Consider the following 19,436-nt stretch of genomic DNA (forward strand, 5'->3'; position numbering starts at 1 on the left):
GCTATGGCGAGAAGGAGATTCGGGGACACTTACTATATTATCGACTTTCCTACTGCGACGATCCGTTACGATTACGAAGCCATCATTGTCAAACTCCCGAAGGACCACATTTCTCGCGGATACCTCGCAGTTCCTGAAATCAAACTCCAATGTGAAAGTTGCAAACATTGATCGACGATGCACCGACTTTGAAACAGTAGCCAAGCAACAGGCATCCGGCGCTCTGGGATTGTATCTTCGAGATTGATCGCGCCAAATTCTGAACAGTTCGACTGGATGTTCTATTTCTTCTTCGATTTTCGCCAAGTCCGACAGATCCAATCCCTGTTTCGACCCCTTGACACACCATGATTTTTGTAAAAGAGTCGGTTTAAAAACGCGTCGAGTACAATGAACTAACCGAATCATTAATGACGATAAATGACACAAATGTATTTAAGTTGCAAATTTTTTTAGGGCTATCACTGTGCGATCAAAAGTATAAGCCTTATATTTCCACAAAATTCACGTTGTTTGTACAGTTGAAACGCGACACCTTTCAACATTGTCGAGAAGGAATACTATCGTAAAGTTACGTAATTCTACTTGGGTGTAAAAGCAAACGCGAAATAGTCGCAGGAATCGATTCGACGGAAACAATGCACCGACGTTAAGATGTTCTTACCATACTTTTCCCTCCGTTAAATCGACTGAACCCAGCGTGTTTACAACTCGTCGCGCGTTGTACCAGCGTTTTTGCTTAATCAACGGCTGGTACGCAAGCGTTCAGCATTTATTAAGTAACCCTACTCAAAACCTCCCACCATCCGTGCCGCACTCTACGCGCAAGTGTCCCTTCGTAACACCTCGAAACATGCGAATAGAATGTACCGGCTCTGTACGTCCGTACCTTCACTGTTCCTCGATCCATCTGAACTTGATGTAAGGTATCTCTACTTATATAACGACGAGGAACGAGGACGCGATTCGATGCAAACACGTTGTTTCTGACACGAGGAGAAAATACAATTCTTTAGAACTCGCTAAGTAAATCGTCCCCAATTCTTAAGCCTCCACGTTTTAATAAAACACTGTTCCTTACAAACGCAGGCAGGGATAAGTACGATGCACGTGCTATTTTACAATATTTACTTTTCACGTATTTTACAGCCGCGATAACGAATAATTAAACAAAGAAGAAACAGACGATGATATAAAAATTGTACGAAACGAACGACGATCCCATATCGTGTATCACAATCTCGATTTCAGTCCTAATCGATCTGACACTGTATCTCCGACCGATACGTTCCACCGAAAGTATAGCTTTATTTATTAAACATCTTAGATAAAACACTGTCATTCGATGGTGGATTTAATCCAAGCGATATTCGAGGCAATTTTATCGTACAAACGAGGCCTTTCGATACCGGCTTTCGAACAAGCTATTCGCCAACTACCGACACCCGTTAGAGCCCACCTACGGCCGTCCGATTGAAGGCACAACATAGGACTGCCGGCGACTTCTTCTTCCTGCGGACAGTAAATGACAATTAGATATTTCCTGCGTGGAAATCGAGTACAACTCGTACAAGCGACTTACGTTGCAATCGTCAGTGGAATAAGCTGGTTCGGTGCAAACGCTGTTCACAGACGCGATACTAATGTTTTCGCATTTCTCCATCGCGCTGTGCCTAAGCTGTACCCTCTGCAGCAGATCGCCTGATCAAGGAAAAGTTTATCTTCAGAAGAAGGGAAATGAACGGGTTAACGGTATCGTCAGAAGAAACGCAAAGACGAGAACCGCTCAGAAAGTCGTATTGTCCTGTGAAACTTGACGTCTAACGTTGAATCTATTAATATCGCTTCAAGGATATTCGCTATGATTCAAGTTGATGAGAAAGTTGTCACCGAGATTGTATAACTCGTCACATTCTAACATCCCTCTGTAAGGCCGATGCAACGCGTGGAAGAAGAGAGCGTGCAAGCGTAAACGAAACTCGTAATTCTTATATAACGGACAGTAGGATAACTAACGCAGCATTGATGTTTCGAGACACACTGTATTTGACGAGGCAAGGATCGCGTAATACGAATGGATCCCTACTCACGATTTCTAGCCCATCCGAGGGTGTTGCATTGGGACGCGTTCACCGGAGGATCTTGATTCGAGGGCAGGCAAACGGGCCTCACGAAATCCGAAAAGGTGGTCACAGGTCGGTCCAGCTTCAGCAGAACCGTCGTGCTTCCTTCCACGGGTGATTTAATCATGCCCACGATCCTACGTTCCTGTTGCCAGGGTGAGGTACTCGAGAGTCGAACAGTGCCCATTCTCGCGGACCATTCCGCCTTCGGTTGACTGTAATTACGTGTTATCATCGAACGAAAATCATTCGTGGTAACGTAACGCGAGGGATACTCACCCTTGGAAACACGAGGCTGTGGTGACCAACCAATTTTCCGCCACGAGAGTGGCATCGCACACGTGTACCTCTTCCTTAAAAAGCGCCACGTGCCAGGGCCAGTCTCCTGGCTCGGCCATCTTATTCAGACCTCGGGTGCTACCCTTTCCGCGTAAGGGTTGTACCCCACATTCTAAACATAAATCACGTTTCGATGATTCTTGTGGAAACGAGTTACGAGTCCTCGAACGTTTCCCTTACCGAGTTCGGCACACTGGACGTACATAACTTCTTTGCTCGGACAAGGCGCCCTGACGAACGTGATTTCCGTGGCCGATGGATCCTCCATGTGCACGTACTGAACGTCGTCCTCGTCGTCGATTCGAATCTCTACGGATTTCACACCCCTACCCCAAACAAACTCGCGTGTAAAGTAACGTCCGCGTTCTCCTTTCTCGCGAACGAAATACAATGTACTCACGTGTACGTCAATAAATTGCACAGCGAACTAGCGGCAGTTTGAATAACGTCGTCTATTTCCGTTCCTGGCAGCGTGGCGTTGAGATTTTCGGTACACAGCTTCCCGACAGTACCTTTCTCGTTGAACATCACGAACCCTTCGCTGTTGTACTTCGCGGCGTGCGGAGTATCCGCAGGTTGAGCTTTTACTGCTCGAATACTTGGCGCCAATGACACTAGACGGTACAATAGGAATACGTAAAGAGCAATTGAATCGCGTGGCTCGTAACAATCGAACGATACTCACGACAATCTTTTTCGTCGCTGCCGTTGGTACAGTCCACCTTTCCATCGCATCTTTTACTACGCGGAATGCAAGTTCTACCTACACCACAGTGCATATAACCGTCGCGACAGTACGCGCAATTCTTCTCGTCGGAAAGGTCAGGGCAGTCGATCACGCCGTCGCAAATTCTCGGCGACAATGCTTTCGCTTGAAGCGCTTGTACGCACCCTAAGACAATCCGTACCTGTTAATTGCAAGAACTCCTCACGCGATCTGGTTTCGGCCCTACCTGGTTTCGCTCGGCAGCCACCTTGGTCCGCGTACTCTGGAAAGTTTGAGCAGTCCAATAACCGCTTGATTCGGTCCGGTAGTCTGCTACCACATCCGTTCCAGAATTCTCTGCAGAAACTTCTGCACGGTAAATGTAGCAAATCTTCCGGTTGATTCGGTACGCAAGCTGGTTGCAACACTTGGCACACAAAATCGTACGCCAATCGATAACATTCCGCATCGACCAATTCTCTGTAACAGCAGAAACGTTTTCGATATAAATTTCATTTCCTTCAATCAAGTGAAATTTATCAAAGCTTTACCTGAAAGCGATCACGTCATCCTCCACGTCAGCCAGCGAACGATGTCCCAATACGTTTGGATAAGAGGTAACGTTATATGGAAGATGTTTGCAATAAGACAAATCTAAATTGCTGCATCTTCTAGGAGGAGGCATCGTGGTCGTTGGCGGAGGCGTCGAAACGGTCGTTTGCATGCTAACTTGAGCGTTCAGAGCTTTCAAGCTCTCCTGAACTTCCAAACTTTGCGAATCTATCGTCAAGTTGGTCAAGTACTTTGAAGTTTCGTGATTTATCTCCCGCGATAGGATGTCCACGACGTCGGCAGTGGTAATGGTTTGGTAGCGTGGATCGAATCGAACTTCAAAGTGCACCACCAAATCGCCACCCTCGGATCTGTACAGTGGAATTGTAACAAACGATTCATATACCCATCAAAATTTCATCGACGTCGAGTTGCAGGTATTGGTGTAAAGGAAACGGCTTCGTCGTTTATCACGGTTAAAAGAACACGTGTCGTGAAATCATGGGAAAGCCGTTTAAAGATTGCCAGCAGACTCGCGAGGGTTTCTCTCGAGGGGAATCGGGGATAATTTCCGAAGCGACAGCTCCGCTTTCGACGATATCTCCCGCAGAGATTCCTCCGTTCAAGTTTCATTTATACCTTCTGCTCGTTAATTGTTCGATCGCTTACCCATCCAACGCTAACACCTCAGTGGCGAGGAAAGAGATCTTCATCCAGCTACGACGGAAGATAAGATTCAATCGATCGCGATACTCTCGAGATCGTATCCGAAAGGCCTCGGTAGAGGGATCCGCTAGTTCCGAAGCGAAAGAGTCTCCTTCGACAACACGGAATGTTGCCAAGAAAATCTGATCACCTGGGGGATCCGACGTTAGGAACGTGTCTGAAAAGAAATACACGATTATAATAATATTAATTAACGGATATTCCATGAACTCGGAAAAGAATGGATAACGAGATTTCACTCTACAATAATCGATCAATTTCCATGCTGTGAACTTCAGAGATACGATACGCGTTTCTAAATGATACTTTCTAATGTTCGATCGCGAACACTTCTCGAGCGTATCGTTCAGAAAATAACGGTGTAAGAAAAGACGATAGAAAATGTAATTGCATTTTCGACATCCTAGTTGATAAATGTAAACACAAGCTACAGAATCGGGGGCAATCGAGCACCTACAGCCGAGTCGGTTCACCTTTCACCGTGCCATTGGTTAATCATTTTTACACCGCAAACATTACTTTTTCGGTTCGTGATACAATTTCTTGCGGCTTGTAGATCTACTGCACGAGAAATTCTACTTGGTAGGATCGTCGATCGACTCGAGACCGGATCGCTTTTACTTCAAGGTATTTTAACGATCACGGCTCGTTTTCCCTTTTACCGTACACGAGAGGACACGATTCGACGAGAGAAGAAAGGAATGAAAAATAAAACGTAAATGAAAATGATTGACCGAGGCTGACGTATTGGCGATTCTTCGAGCGCGGGATACTTTCGAAATGGGAATTCGGTTAGTATGGTGAGGATCGAAATGATTCAAGGACACGAATCCCCCCTTTGAGGTCGAGAACGTTGGAGGGGTGACAGTCAGGATGGCTCGACAACTCGGTCAGACCGTTAACTCTACTACTTTCAAGGTCTCTTTGCTGGACCCCAATGCGATCCTGCATCCTCCGCGACCTTTGCTTCTCTTTGCCTGTGTAAAGCATGAATTATAGTGTGAGCAGCCTCGCCACGAGCGTGTTCGCTTTCTTCTGCCTCGAAATAGAACTCACTTGCCGGTCGCTATAACTTTGAACGCAACGCGTTTATATGTTGCATGAACGAAACGTTTATGCGGAGTACGTAAAGGTGTTTTGTCGGTAACTCGGTCGAACCGTTATGTTTTGCACGCAGAGAGACCTCAATGAGCTCTGGCCGCATCCTTCTCCTCCGTTTCTTTTCTTCGAGAAGAATGCCGTATACGCGCCTATATAGGATTTTCTTCTTTTTTTTTTTTTTTTATTTAGGTTCATAGTAAATTCCTACTCTACATTCCAATTCACGCGTTGCTTTTTCAAAGGTGTCGTTGGCCGTCCGATATCTTTTATACGGGTCACGCACCGATGATCCTCTGTCCCTTCGCGTATAACTCTTCTTAACGAACCTCCTTAAATCTCCTCGTGTTTTATTCATCGTGTATTTGCATCAATTAGCCACGCAATCAAACGCAATTTCAATCTCAAGGTGAAGTACACGGGTTCGCGAAAGAAGAACCGATGTTCGTGAGAACAAAGGAACGCGTCGATCACACTTTACACTCCGCGGAACGTTCATGCACCGTGAACCGATCCGTCTCAGACAACGATCACGTTGTATTTCCAAGTAATTTCATGCCTGCCAGACCGTCGATCGTCGGTTAACCGTGGTGTAATTTCATTTGCGGCACGCCCGACAAAACGCGCATAAGTTCGCGGAGAAAGCGTTAGGAACGAGAAACGCTGAGCGCCCGTTCAAGTTCCTTGCCCCAGCGATCCTCGCTTCTACTTCGTACAGGGATAATTATTTAGAAAGATGGACGTTTGTTATACTTACAACCAAGGTATATGGAGACCCCCGAAAAGAGGAGAAAGAGCAAAAACGCAGCCAACACGCAGCATCCGCAACGATATTGTCCACCGAGTTTCCTCGTGAATCGAATATCGCTGTCCGACGAGAGGATCGAGCTCGGTGTTCCGGCACGGCTGAATCTTCTGGTGCTTACCGTGCTCACCGAGATCTGGAAAGAACATCGATAGTCGTAGATCTCCGATTGCAAAGCCAACGAAAGAAAGGTTGTCGAAGAAAGGTCGAGCTAAGCTTCGAGGAACGTCGAGAATCCTTCGCGTCCCTCCTTCTATTTCGCCGCTAGATTTGTTTAGGCACAAAAGAGCAAGCATTGCAGAGGTTTCTCGCCAGGGCACGATTCGTATTAAAGATCCCAGCAACGATTACATTGCTTCCGTCTTACGGTGGGAACGAAATTTGTTTCGAGATTCGACCTAATTAGCTGTTGCATCGATCCGCAACGATGCAAAGTTAAACACCTACGAGGATCCTTCGTACCTTGAAACGTTAAACGTTTCGCGATCAAAATTGCAAGGAGATCCGATCCGTGTAATTCTCGAAATGACGAGTTACGTAAGCGAGTTCCACGCGCTCTCGTTCGAGTTGCGTGCAATTTAGCGCGCGCATTCGGCTGAGAGTGCACTTAACAAGACAGCAAATAGTACACGATGCAAGATATAAAAGACATCGTGTACAGGCGCGAGTCAAACAACCGCGTTCAACGTCGCTTGCAACCAGCTTATTCTCTGTGACGTTCGCGTATCTAAGCGTGTAAGCGTCCGTGTAATCGTCTCGCCACCGATGCACATGCACCTTCGTTACCAACACAAAGGCAACCACTTGCTGCCGCGAATGCACGATGCGGCACAAACAGGCCTACGCCCTCGTTCAAATGTTACGCTCGGCACACGCTCCAAACCAAAGAACCAGTGAATCGTAGCCTTTCCTACCCGCCGCGAGTTTCGATTCTCCCTCCACGGCACGGTCAACTAAAGATTGTCGGTCAGATTCGCGAAACCATAGACTAAAAGTCAAAGCGTAAGAAAATCAGCGAACGGAGAAATTTACGATACGCTTTAATCCGTGCTTCTTGTTCTTCCTTTCGTTTGCAATATAACTGCGTTCGATTACGTAAAAATTTCGCTTCGCGCCAACTCTTGTTCTCTTTCTCTCTGCGTCCGTTTCAATTTATTCCAATTCATCGTCGACCGATATTGCTTTGGAAGAAACTGCGAGTCATAGGATGGAACGAGGAGTAAAAGTGAATTCGCCAACATACGAGACTGCTATTTTACAAAAGTTAAGTTAATTTTCACCCCGATCGATGCAAAGAGCAAATCGAGATCTGGTTGGTCGCGTATTACGCAAGCCGATCGCGATTGAAACACAAGGGGTGTCTTTGGCGAACAATGGCGGCCAGGTGTGTTACGAAAGTCAAATGAAAGTTTGAACACGAAGCCTTTGTATTCCTCCAACCTAGTTCGATAATAGTCTTCGACCGGACTTTTCGTAGGAAATGCTCGTTTAATGAACCACGGTTATGCAATACGTCTATACCCTTTTTAATCGGTCGCGATAAATCGTGAAAGATACACGACCGCGAAATTATACGGTTGCAACGAAAATCGGGTTCGGTCTGCGCCGGTAAAAGTAATTCTTTCGTCGGCGATGCAACACGGTGAAAGGTCGACAGACCCGATATTTTCTTACAGGAAAAGCGGCAAGTTTCTGATGAAACGAGTTAGAAGACGACGATTGCGAAAGAAGGGAACAACTTGCCGTTTTCTTAAAACAGGAAATCTCGAAACGAATCGGTCGACTTCACGAGGATTTCTTTAACAGGACAGTAACAGACTGACGATGAAAAGTAGAATTCAATGTCGGTAAACGACGACGAAACCGGTGAAGATCGGTCGAAGAGATTAGAACGTGGTTGGACTAGTTTGGAGTTAGAAAATTCTTCCGTTAATGGACACGGTCAATGACTTTCAGGCGAAAGAAAATTAAAACTTGGCAGAGCATGCGTTAGAAAAGCGCTTTCCATCGATACCGCTTTCGCGAAAGTTTATTCGTTCTTCGAGTAGACTTTCCGTTTGTTCTATCGTTCTGCTACCGCTAGAACAGTTGAACCGTAACGACAGATCGTAAAAGCGATGCGTTCTTGGCCGATTTTAGCCGTCAGGCGTATCCGTGTTATACCCTTTTAGCGAGTTCCTCCGTCGCGTGCTTTTCACCCGCGAAAGATCGTTTGAATTTCTTCTTCTTCAGAAGAAGAATGGGCGTCGATCGCGGAAAGAAACGGTGTCAACGACCCACGGAAAGAATCTACCAAGTTTCATTGGCTCGCCCGGTTCCTCGTGACTTTCTTGACCGTTATTACCGTTACTCCAAACGTCGGACTACCTTTCCAAAAGAGTAAGAATCTAGGAACGAGTTTTGCTCGCCTTAACTTACAATCGGTTAGCGGTGCGCCATTATATAGATCGCGTGCGTGTACACTTATCGTAACACCGCCTCTTATCTATACTTCTCTCCAATTGCCAGAGACAATTACACTCGCCCGGGTCCTTTCTCTGCCTGGCAAACGCGTGTTTGAAAGTTCATTCTCGAATGAAATTGCAGACTGTCGTCAGAGAAGAGTAGAAGCGAAAGAAGGTGAATAGACTTCTAGAATTGAAATTTGACTCGATTTCGAGTAATCGCAAAGCACGCGATAAGTGTCATTCGATATAATTCGAGCGGAATACCAATCGCGTGATTGGGAGCTACTAGTAGAATAACGGTATGTCGAGAAGAGAGCAGATGACGGCCCAACCCAAGCTAACCCAACCCAGCTAACGCATCGTTTCTTGTTCCACGATCAACCTAGTTCCCTGTCGAGTGCGTAGGTATTCGGTATCGTACGCTATTCGGGGTCAATGGAGAACAAGGTCGACGCGTCTACGGAGAAATACGGCGAACCGCTAGACCAACGAAATCAATGGACACGCGCGCCTTTCGTTTCTAACCGAATGGAACCGATAAAAAGGATAGTTTTCTTTAGGTCACGTTCTGGCATCACGCGTCACAGGTACCTTGTCGTTTGCGCAATTTATCGGTTGGAGGCTCGCCGCAGGACGTGCAAGTAATTTAGCTAATGATCGTGGCAACGCGACCGCAAAAAAATGAATCACGCAGCATCAGTTTACGATTTCCTTGCGGATCACCTTTACGCTGTTGCCTTTTCTGAAACAATTTGCCACCATCTTTCGAAAGTTTCTATTCCAAAGGGAAAAACAAGAAGAAGAAGAAGAATTAGAAATTGGGTGAGAAACAATAGACAGCTCTGTCGGCGTTCATCGTTTCTCATCGATTTTACGTTTTCTTCTGCGGCCGATTTCACACGGGGGCCAACCGGTTAATTAACCGCGAGACTCGAACGAGAAAAGATAACGAGGAAAACGTGTACACGGGGGGAAAGTGCGCCAGATTCGTCTCACCTTCGAATCCCACGAGCTCTTCCGCTTGTGTTCCATCGCGACAGTCATCTTCGAGCCGTTGAAACGATTTCTTTCTGCCCCATCAACGTTCCTTCGGTATGTTAGCCGCGTGAAGGCGCACGAACACCATCGCGAACCTGAATTTCGTGTCGGTCGTTGGTCTTTGTCGACGATCTCTAACACCGATTACGTCCAACAGTTTACCTCGAATACACTGCACTCGTCCAACGAATACACTCGACTATTTTATTCTCCTTCCTCGCCGACCAAATAATTCGTCCAACGAGACTTTAATTCCGCATACTTCCGCTTCCACTCGACTTCTCCCCTTATGCTTAAATTCGATGCGACTCGCTGCTCGATACCTGTGCAACAGAAAACAACAATTACATATATTCCAGGGACACCCGTACGTGCCTCGCGTCTTTTCGATGCGGAACGCAGTATCACATGTATTATCACGACAGAAAAAAATCATTCCACGAGACACAAAGTAACGCGATATCTCGAAACCTGATTCAAACGAAGCACTTGACACTGCTGCACTTAACGCGGTTCGATGAGTTTTAGTTTTCCCAACGCAACCCTCCGCCTTTCGAGATGTTCACCGATCCAAAAACGTTAATCTATGTGACCTATAAAAAATCCTATATTTCACTTTTTTCTTAACAAATTTTACCGATTCTCTCTCTGACACAAGACTGACAGAAATCGGTCAATCTATCGGTGGCTCGATTCAAACGAACCGTCGGAGATCAGAAAGTGAATTTGATTTTAAGAGGAATGAAAGACAGACGTTTCGATTTAAATACTGTTCTAGAGGAACAATTTCTCCGACGAAGTCTGTGTCGACTGCGAGGCAAAGAGATTGTCCTGGACGAAGAGAGACTGCCAGGGGAACGGAGACCCGCTTTGTAGATCGCTCCCTCGCTCCTGGATGCACTTTCACGTCATTACCGGTTCTCCAAGAGACACGACTCGACGCTATACAACGCGACGCGCCGCGACGCCTCGAGATGTATTGTCTCGACGTCGCGTCCCATACATCAAATTTCACCGAAAACTTTGATAACGTAATTACAGTGCCTCAGGGTACAAATAAAAATAAAAATCTCTGATTAGGTAACAAATATATGATTCGTAATTTTACAAGATTTTAAATTGGATGTACGAGATGATGCGTACAATTGATATTCGCATCACGTTTCGAACGTACGAGTAACGAAATAAAGAAGAGAATGTTCGAGCAAAGAACACCTTCAGCTTTAACCTGTCTCGAGGAATTTGGCTGCAGCCGAAACCACTCGTTCGAGGTAACTTTTTCAAGGGTAACTAGTTTAATTCTGGATTCCATCGAATAAAGTTGCTACTAACTTTCCTATCCTCGGGACAACTGGTTGTCAATGAACTTACTATCTATATCGTGTATTACATTCGTTCGCGCAGAAAATTTAAAAAATACAGTTTATATCGATGAAAAATTTGAAAAAAAAAAATAAAGCGAAAAGGATAAATAAAATTACATTTGATTAATTAAAGAAATATTCGATCTTTGACTTACCTCTCCTCTGCATAAGTATACCTCCGGTAGTTAGTCAATGTAGCTTTGTATTATTTACATCACTACAGCTGCTATTTTTTTTACAACATTTTATTTTAGTGTTTCGCGATATTCACTGAAATTTGTGCAGTATCACCGTTTCGTTTCACTTGGAGGATTATATTATTTTACTGTTAGATGACAGCTGTTGCTGTCGCACCGGAAGCGTTTCCCTGTTCGACTGGCGGGAACGTTAAGTTAGCCTTTCACACTTTACGAAGTAGCCAAGCTTTGCTCTCCTCAAGGCGATCCTCTTTCTTCGTGTCACAGAAAGAAATAACCGTTAAGTCGCGACAGCCGAACCTTCAGGTAGCGAGGTATACGCACGAATGTTCACCGCTCGACGGTCGAGTGCCGATTAATGACCTGGTAACGTTCCACGCGCCCTTCTCCGTCACAACATACAACATCCGCACCATCCATTCCATGTATACCGTTTACGGGCTATCCGACTAATTGTCTACATTTACATACATTACAACCATTTCTTCTTTCTTCTTTTTATTAACATACGACATAATCTCCTCTTTCTTCTCCGCGATATCTTCATTTTGTATCTTCGGTCCGTATCGAAGGGATCTTTATTCTTATTAGTTTTCTTCTGATTATCGCGCCAAATAAACGTGTCTTACTTTCTTCCCGATTCACCGGTGTGTTAATTAAAATTCTCAAGTCGCGTAAGATTTCACGCGTTTCCATATAGGTAAATTGGTATCGTTATCCAAGAAAGTAGTGTCGCGTTTAAATACCTTGTACGGTAGCTGAATCGTCGATGGACGATTCGAACGCTAGCTAATCAGTAGAAATCGTATGGGGAAATTCAGTGCGGACTGACTTGTACGGTTCGATGGTCGTATGTCGACGACCTCCTAAGAAGGAAAATACGGGTGAGAATAGAACGGCCAGCGCACGATTCGAGTACTTAATCGTTCAGTTTATTCGTATGGACAATTAAACGATACATATACATGGTGTGTACGAATTACGTGTCTCTTTCTTAGGTCTAATACATCGACAGCGATCGGAGGCGCATACAGGGCATCGAAAGACGCACGGTATCTCGCCACGATTGCGTAACTACGTTAATGATAATAATAAAAATTAAGTATAAACTACCCTGTAAAATACGTAATGCGAAAGTTCATTGATATTCGTTTATATTTATACGTGATTGTAATTCACCGATACTCGAGAATGATATTAATTTCGTAGTAATTTATATTTTTTATATATATATATATATAGTTTATATATACTTCACGTTTTCGTACCCTGTCTCTTTCGCGTAAAAACAAGCTTAAAGTTGCTCCGCGCTTCTCGCGTGTAATACCTGTATATACAGGGTGAGTGTCCCGCAAGTGGTATAAATCGTATTCCTATACTTTGTATTGCAAGTAGAGAAAAAAAAAAAAAATTGATAAAGGGAAATGCTGAACGATTCAACCATCGTTTACTCTATATAATATGTTCGAATGTTCTTACGAGTAGCTTTTCTTAAATAATAAGTTTAAAAAGAATAAAATAATACCAAGTTGATTTTTCAAACAGTCTTACCCTAATACTTTTGTAAGCAGAGTGCGAAGTAAACTGACCCGCCTAAAGAAATACGTACAGTCCTGATTTAAAAATAAAAAATAAAAACTGAAATAGAAATGAATGAATGTTTCTCAAAAATTCGATCGTGAAAAAATATAAATCATTCAACTTCATCGTCCCCGCGTTTCTTTGCTGGCAATCCACAAAGAGGCACGATTTATATATCCCATCCGCGGTGACTTATTCTGTATACTCGTGTACGATTTCTTCTACCTTACGGTTACTCTAGGAACCTCTTGTTCCACGGTTCTTCGTCAAAGTTCTTTCGAGTTTAGATCGATAACAGGGTGAGAGTAAAACGAGAATACTAGTCTGTACTGAAATTACTTAAGAGCCTCACGAGTCCGTATCTCTGGCGAGATTTTGGTGCTGGCACGGTTTCAGAGATCGGTGTCGTACCAGGCTGCAACCTGGTTGTTATCTTGCGGCGGTGCAGGAAGCTCCTCCAAATGATCGAAACTCAGGTCACCCTCGTGCGCTACGTCCATAGTGTCCATCGCGCCATATGTCGACCCTCCACCTATTTCCAACCCTTGCATCGAATCTACTGGTATCTGGTCATAACCTGTTTCGTAGAAAATTTACGATCAACCAAACGTGTTCCCTTACAAATAAAATGGAGCTACTACGTTTAATCGACAAGAGCTACACTGCCAAAAAATTCCTCTAACATCTTCTTAATCAATAGAGCACAACTTTGCAAAGTGTTTGGCGATACGTTTCCTTGTCGAGAAATAACTGTTCGTTCGACGAAAGAAAAACAAATTAGATGTAATTAAAAATCACATAAGTTTGACGAAAAAATAAGTGAAACTGAACGATTTCGAATCGAATAGTAACATCAAAAAGCAAATGCTCTTCGCGGTATTATATTCTTGATGCATTCGAGAAAACATCTTATCTAATTACTTACGAATACTTGTCTATGCTTCTTTCCACCATAAAGTACGTTCAATTAGAAAAAAGGTGATAAATATACAGATACACCATGCATGAAGTTTCACGATTAATAAGTTACAAAAAAAAAATAAAGGAATACAGAAAATGAAAAATATAAAACGCTATGTGCTTTCGCTATGCTTCGGAGAAAATGCAATCATAAAACGTGCATTACGTATGATATATGTAACATATTCATTAATTACGTGTATTGTGTCGAGAATAAAAAGCGTGTAAATAGAGACATTTAGCGATAAAGCAGAGAACAGTACATAAGAGCTGTGTGTCACCTATGTTACTGCGAGATACTGTTGATAGCCTGTATTTTAATACAAGTCCCTGGGTTAAGCTGCTGTTAAAATAACATAGAATTAAATGCATTGCTTTCTTGTTACGAATGAATATTAAGAGACAAATGGGTTACACAAAGTTTTTTAATTACGTAGACCACGTGTACCAATAGAGGAAAACAAGATACGAACACATAAATCCGCATTACCATACCAATTGGCTCTCGATGCATAAACGGAGGAGTGTTCATTTCGAAAATGAGATTCTCGATACATGTTTTTTTTTAAATCAAGAGTTTCCGAAATATCCCGCGCAAAAAGATACTTGACGAATCCATCTACGTAGGATCGAGCGTTATCGATCGTTCGAAAGCAATATAGTCGGATAAAAAGGATAAAGCTTAAAACTTACCTTGTGGCTGATACCCTCGACCTCCGTGGCTGCTGTGTACGCTAGGGGGTCCTTGTCCATACATACCATCATAGCCTTGATCAGGGCCAAGCATGTCCTGAAGAGATTAGGTAGCTCAGATCAACACAAAACGTATCTTCTTTCGCAGGCATGTCTTTAACAGCCGGCGACAATATACGCCGAGATACTTGTCACAGTATCGTATAGATAACACGCGAGGTAAAACGTTGTTTATGAGCCTATTATTACATTATAGTGTGCGACACGTTTTTAGCATCTATAGGGTTCGAAAGTAATATCGCGTTCATATTTGTCTTGTTTGTTAATCTATTGGGGATGAAACACGAATAGTGATGAAACGCATTCACATGCATATATGTATGTAACGTAGCAAACTAAGGATCATAATAAAGTAATCGCTGTACATTTATTACAGGTTCCATTGCTCCATTAGGCACGACCTTGCAGCCTGCTCAGATCTCACCAATCGTTCGAAATCTAACTCGAAATTATTTATTACCCGACTTTGAAGTTACTTTTTTTTTTAAAATTGATTCGATTTGCGCGATTATCCGTGTGTTTCGAAAAATCAGAATCGAACGTACCTAAGTTGTGCGAACTGGAATAATGGATAACGACATTCACTTTTGCAACTATCTAATTATACATGTCTAAACTTACATGGAGGGGAAGATTACCTGTTACCATGTAATCGAATAAAATTGTCATATCGCTAGTATGTTTTCGTGGCTTAATTTACCGAACACGATGTAACTAGACGTCCAAGGAACGGCAAAGTTTATGCTTTTCGATCATACAGAATTTTTTCTGTACTTATTTAATTACAAACCTGACATTCGAAGGATAGCATGGAATAATAAATGATACGAGGGTGATTTTGCAAAAAAAAATGTGCTATGTTACAAAGTGTTTGTAAAGGAATAAATTTAGCCACGACATAAGCGAAGCATGCATCGAGACAACGAATTACAGTACCTGTAGATCTGGACCCATTCCGAAGTCAGCGTTATTCCAGAGGTTCGTGTCCTCGCGTAACAACGAGTTCGTCAGCTCCATGGACAGCCGTTTCTTGTATTCCTGTGGCTTATCTTCGCTCATACGGAATAACACGGCTGCCGCGTAAGTGGCAACTCCTTCGTTTCTAGAATGAAGGAGCTCCGTTAAAGGAGCAGTAGCACCCTCCTGTTCGATCATCTCAGCACCCTCCTTATCAGCGGCTAGTTCACAAAGTACTCCAGCTGCTACGCGTTGAATGTTCTCGATTTCGTTAAACAACAACTGTAAAGAGCAAAATAAATATATTTTAACAGGAAAGTGAACATTAAATCGACACATCCCATCGGATTTACGAACCTGTACGAAAACTGGAATCACGTTTTGAGATCTGATGATGACCCTATTGTGCGATTCTCTCGCGAGAATATGAAGCGCACCCACCGTGCCTTCCACTATTTCCTCCATTCGAATTCCGCCATCCGTTTGTTGACTTCCGGTACTCGCCACGGACGATCGTTGCTGCTAAATAAGAACCGATCGATCGTTTTAGAATCGAAAATACGTGTAACAGGTGTATTTTTTTTTCTTTTTCATTGATGCTGACTCACCCGTTGCGTGTCGGGGAAAGCACGCATCAAGAGCCTAACCAGATGATGAATCGCGCCATGATCGCGAAGTGGGCCGTGATTTGCAGGGCAAAGAGCCAAGTTGCGAATTAATCCTATAACCGCTTTAACGAGTGGCCAACGCGAAGGTGGGTGAAGAAGTTTCACTATGACCTGAATTCCATAATTTAGGCGGACTGAATTTTGTGCCATTTCTGCTTCCGCGTGACGCGACGTCAAATGACGAAGCGCGCACACCGCCGGTTCGCTGATTTCTTCCCGACTATCCGCATAAATGATGGTACGCACAAGGGCGTCGACACCTCCCACCTGACATACCGTTACTTTGTTGCGTTGATTGTTGCAAGTGAGATTTGATAAGATACCAGCGGCACACGTGACGACGTTCACGTCGGTAGAACTGAGAACTTGTACGAGACTTTGTAACAGTCCTTCCAATCCGTCAACCTTGGTGCCAGCATCCGATAAATTTCTTAACGTCCATAAACAATTCTGGACGAGTCTCTGACTCGGATTACCGAGGTGCATCGCGAGCGCTTGCATACCACCAGCTTCAACTATTACCGGTTTATTGCTAGCACAAACGGACAACACTTTCAAGACCCTTGACGTCGTCCACAGAAGCTTCTCGTAATCGTACGAACGCATAATACGTACTAGCTCTATTGGTCCTTGAGAAGCTAATATTATTAACTTGCTCTCCTGGTTACCGAATGCAAGAATTTGTAAACAATCCGTTACTATGGCTAGAAATTTTACGTTATTTCGTTGAAGTAGAGCAACCATTTTTTGTAAACCCCCGGCAAGACGAACATCCATTTTGGATCCATCCTGATATAATAATAAATTATGGAGAGTCGTTATGGCGTAAAATAGGACAGATTCCATCGGGGAGCTTAAGAGCTTTACGAGAGCCGGTATGCCACTGCTCTTGAAAATAGCCAACAAGCCTTGCCTGTGATGAGATAAATTATGCAACGTGCCAACCGCGGCTTTCGTTGATTCCAAATCGTCACTATTCGAAATGGCACGTACTAATGCAGCTACCATTTGAGAACTATTCATGATAGCATGACGCGATGCTTCTTTCTTTGAAAGTTGATGGACCACCATCGCCGCTTTAGACACAACAACTTGGTCCTCGTCGTTTAACAACTTAATTAATTCTGGTATTGCACGTGTCGCTAGATCTGCGTCATCTTGATAGTTTATCAAGTTGACAACAGCATGTTTTAACATTTGACTTGGCTCTGCCAATCTCTGTACAGCCGTAGGTTGTGCAGGATCAAATTGAGTAGAAGGAATTTCTATACCTTCTTCCAGTGTTTCTGGAAACATGGCTGCACGAACGCGCTGAGATCTGGTATGATTTAATTGTTGATTCATTTCGTCAACCTGATCCTGTGTAAAACCCTGAGCAAATCCCTGATCCAAATCGAACATCAACTGGTCTCCTTCCATCTCGTCATCTTCCTTGCCGGACAAGGATGGTGCCTGAGTAACGACACCAGAATGAATTCCTGAATCACCCATGTATGAATTTTGTTGCCACATTAGAGTTTGTTCTTTGGCAGATCCCATGGGCATGTCACCCAAACCTTGATAATTTCCATGAGACACTACAACATTAATAACACAAAGTAATATAAACCTGCAGGCAACTGTTTCGTTGTTTCCTATAAGGCTACTTACTTGGTCTGGATTGATTCGAAGACATTTGGTAACTCATGGCTCCTACGGGAGAATCTATCCACACCTAAGATAAAAGAATAATTCATGAACAGTCATATTTATAAACAACGTTTAAAAGTCTCTCAAAGAATAAGAAAAACATATGTTCAACTTGTTTAAATATATAAAAAAAAATATCTGAATCTTAAAACATTGATGTTTCAATCGCGTTCGGTATCGACGTAAATGCATGGAAAGACATTGAAAAGTATGGTACGAACTGAAATGCACGTCGGTCAATTGTCGCAAAAGGGAACGGCGAGAAAAAAAATTTCTTCGATCGTATCGTTAAAAAAGTTTCGAAGACGCCACGACGCGCGTAGGGTCAGTGCACTGTGTATCGCGAAGAATGGAAGGAGGATGCAACCGCACGGAATATGGGCACGATCGAAAGATTCCTCTAAACGTTCTTGCAGCTTCCACTTTTATCTTCGAACACGAGCCGAGGACGCGTTGATTCGACTAAATACGACAGGAAATGGCATTTAGAGGCACACACGAGGCAAGAACGATGCTCGATTTCCGAAGGTAGAGGGACGCGCGTGGGCGTGCGGCACAACAAAGGCTCTGAGAATGCAGTGCATCACCATTTTCCGAGGATCCACGAACAGCGGTGAGCGGAGAGCGGGGAGCGGCAGGGAAGCGAAAACGAAAAGAAGGGACGAGAGAACTGACAAGTACGATATCCATTAATGGAAGAGAGAAAGGGAACGAGAAAAGAAGAGAGAAGAAACACTTTGACACACCCAGCGTAAACACCGCCGTCACGGAAATGACAATTTTTTTTTCCCTATCGGTCGATGTAATGGCGAATGATAAAATTCTATTTCGCTTACCGTATCGCAAGGATCGACCGAAGGCGATTTCGTGAATCGTGCTTCGAAGACACGAATGACTCACTACCTCACGCTCGATCCACTAAATTCCCTTTTATCTTCGACGCTCGATCCACCTATCGCTTCTCCGCACAGAACACTTGGCCTTTCCTGCCTCGAACCCGTCAACTAAAGATGGCGGAAAACGACGCGGAACCTTCGATTCTACCGCCACCTGTCGTCCGCACTGATTCGAGTCTGCAGTGGCGCTAGCTGTGCCCACGACGCAACCTCGATTAGTTGGATATTCCTCTAGGAAGTACAATATTTATCGATTTTCACCCCTTGTGACTACTTGATCCTGTCCAACGAAAACTTATTCCATTTCCAAAGATTCCGTAAGTAACGTACCCTTTTCCATTTTCCTACTTTTTTCTTTTTTAATTAAAACGTATCGTTTGAAAATGTTACCCTTTCGTAGCACATGTTTTACGTACTGATTTTAAGGTTACGCGTATCGAATTATGTAGGAACCAATTATAAACTATTTTAAATTTAACACTTAATCGTTTCGAAATTAGAATGAATTAATTTGCCATTAGCACGATATCGCAAGTA

General features: G+C 43.7%; 2 protein-coding genes across 11 annotated transcripts; both read right to left on the minus strand.

Moving 5' to 3' along the window:
- Positions 1-29: 29 nt before the first annotated feature.
- Positions 30-12,640, minus strand: LOC117603381 (atrial natriuretic peptide-converting enzyme). Of its 7 annotated transcripts, none has more exons than XM_034322488.2 (15): positions 11,354-12,640; positions 9,997-10,157; positions 9,793-9,929; positions 6,302-6,485; positions 4,390-4,603; positions 3,720-4,091; positions 3,416-3,648; positions 3,148-3,354; positions 2,863-3,076; positions 2,643-2,788; positions 2,403-2,574; positions 2,091-2,338; positions 1,583-1,701; positions 665-1,512; positions 30-133 (listed from the first exon to the last, which is right to left on the minus strand). In XM_034322488.2, exons 3-14 carry the CDS (start codon positions 9,838-9,840, stop codon positions 1,339-1,341), a joined length of 2,331 nt encoding a protein of 776 aa, XP_034178379.2. In that variant the 5' UTR covers positions 9,841-9,929; positions 9,997-10,157; positions 11,354-12,640; the 3' UTR covers positions 30-133; positions 665-1,338. The 7 variants fall into 7 exon arrangements, with proteins under 7 accessions (XP_034178379.2, XP_034178377.2, XP_076544239.1 ...); XM_034322486.2 differs by lacking the exon at positions 11,354-12,640 and adding exons at positions 10,306-10,427; positions 10,589-10,905 and having other exon boundaries at positions 9,793-10,157; XM_076688124.1 differs by having other exon boundaries at positions 9,793-10,157.
- A 152-nt stretch (positions 12,641-12,792) lies between these two features.
- On the minus strand, positions 12,793-19,039 carry arm (armadillo). Of its 4 annotated transcripts, none has more exons than XM_034322482.2 (7): positions 18,840-19,039; positions 17,965-18,028; positions 16,255-17,891; positions 16,004-16,165; positions 15,626-15,928; positions 14,630-14,726; positions 12,793-13,553 (listed from the first exon to the last, which is right to left on the minus strand). In XM_034322482.2, exons 2-7 carry the CDS (start codon positions 17,999-18,001, stop codon positions 13,369-13,371), a joined length of 2,421 nt encoding a protein of 806 aa, XP_034178373.1. In that variant the 5' UTR covers positions 18,002-18,028; positions 18,840-19,039; the 3' UTR covers positions 12,793-13,368. The 4 variants fall into 4 exon arrangements, with proteins under 4 accessions (XP_034178373.1, XP_034178370.1, XP_034178372.1 ...); XM_034322479.2 differs by having other exon boundaries at positions 16,004-16,168; XM_034322481.2 differs by lacking the exon at positions 18,840-19,039 and adding an exon at positions 18,225-18,564 and having other exon boundaries at positions 16,004-16,168.
- Between the last annotated feature and the right edge of the window lie 397 nt (positions 19,040-19,436).

The sequence above is a fragment of the Osmia lignaria genome, chromosome 4, assembly GCF_051020975.1.
Source record: "Osmia lignaria lignaria isolate PbOS001 chromosome 4, iyOsmLign1, whole genome shotgun sequence".
In the NCBI taxonomy this organism is placed as follows: Eukaryota; Metazoa; Arthropoda; class Insecta; order Hymenoptera; family Megachilidae; genus Osmia; species Osmia lignaria.

Excerpts from the sequence above, each read along its gene's own strand:
- LOC117603381 (XM_034322488.2), bottom strand. The coding sequence starts at position 9,840 with ATGACTGTCGCGATGGAACACAAGCGGAAGAGCTCGTGGGATTCGAAG. Across the intron at positions 4,092-4,389 it reads GAGGTGTTAGCGTTGGATGG|ATCCGAGGGTGGCGATTTGG; the intron begins GTAAGCGATCGA and ends TCCACTGTACAG. Across the intron at positions 3,649-3,719 it reads GATGACGTGATCGCTTTCAG|AGAATTGGTCGATGCGGAAT; the intron begins GTAAAGCTTTGA and ends CTGCTGTTACAG.
- arm (XM_034322479.2), bottom strand. The coding sequence starts at position 18,001 with ATGAGTTACCAAATGTCTTCGAATCAATCCAGACCAA. Across the intron at positions 16,169-16,254 it reads CTTTCCCCGACACGCAACGG|CAGCAACGATCGTCCGTGGC; the intron begins GTGAGTCAGCAT and ends GTTCTTATTTAG. Across the intron at positions 15,929-16,003 it reads TGATTCCAGTTTTCGTACAG|TTGTTGTTTAACGAAATCGA; the intron begins GTTCGTAAATCC and ends TGCTCTTTACAG.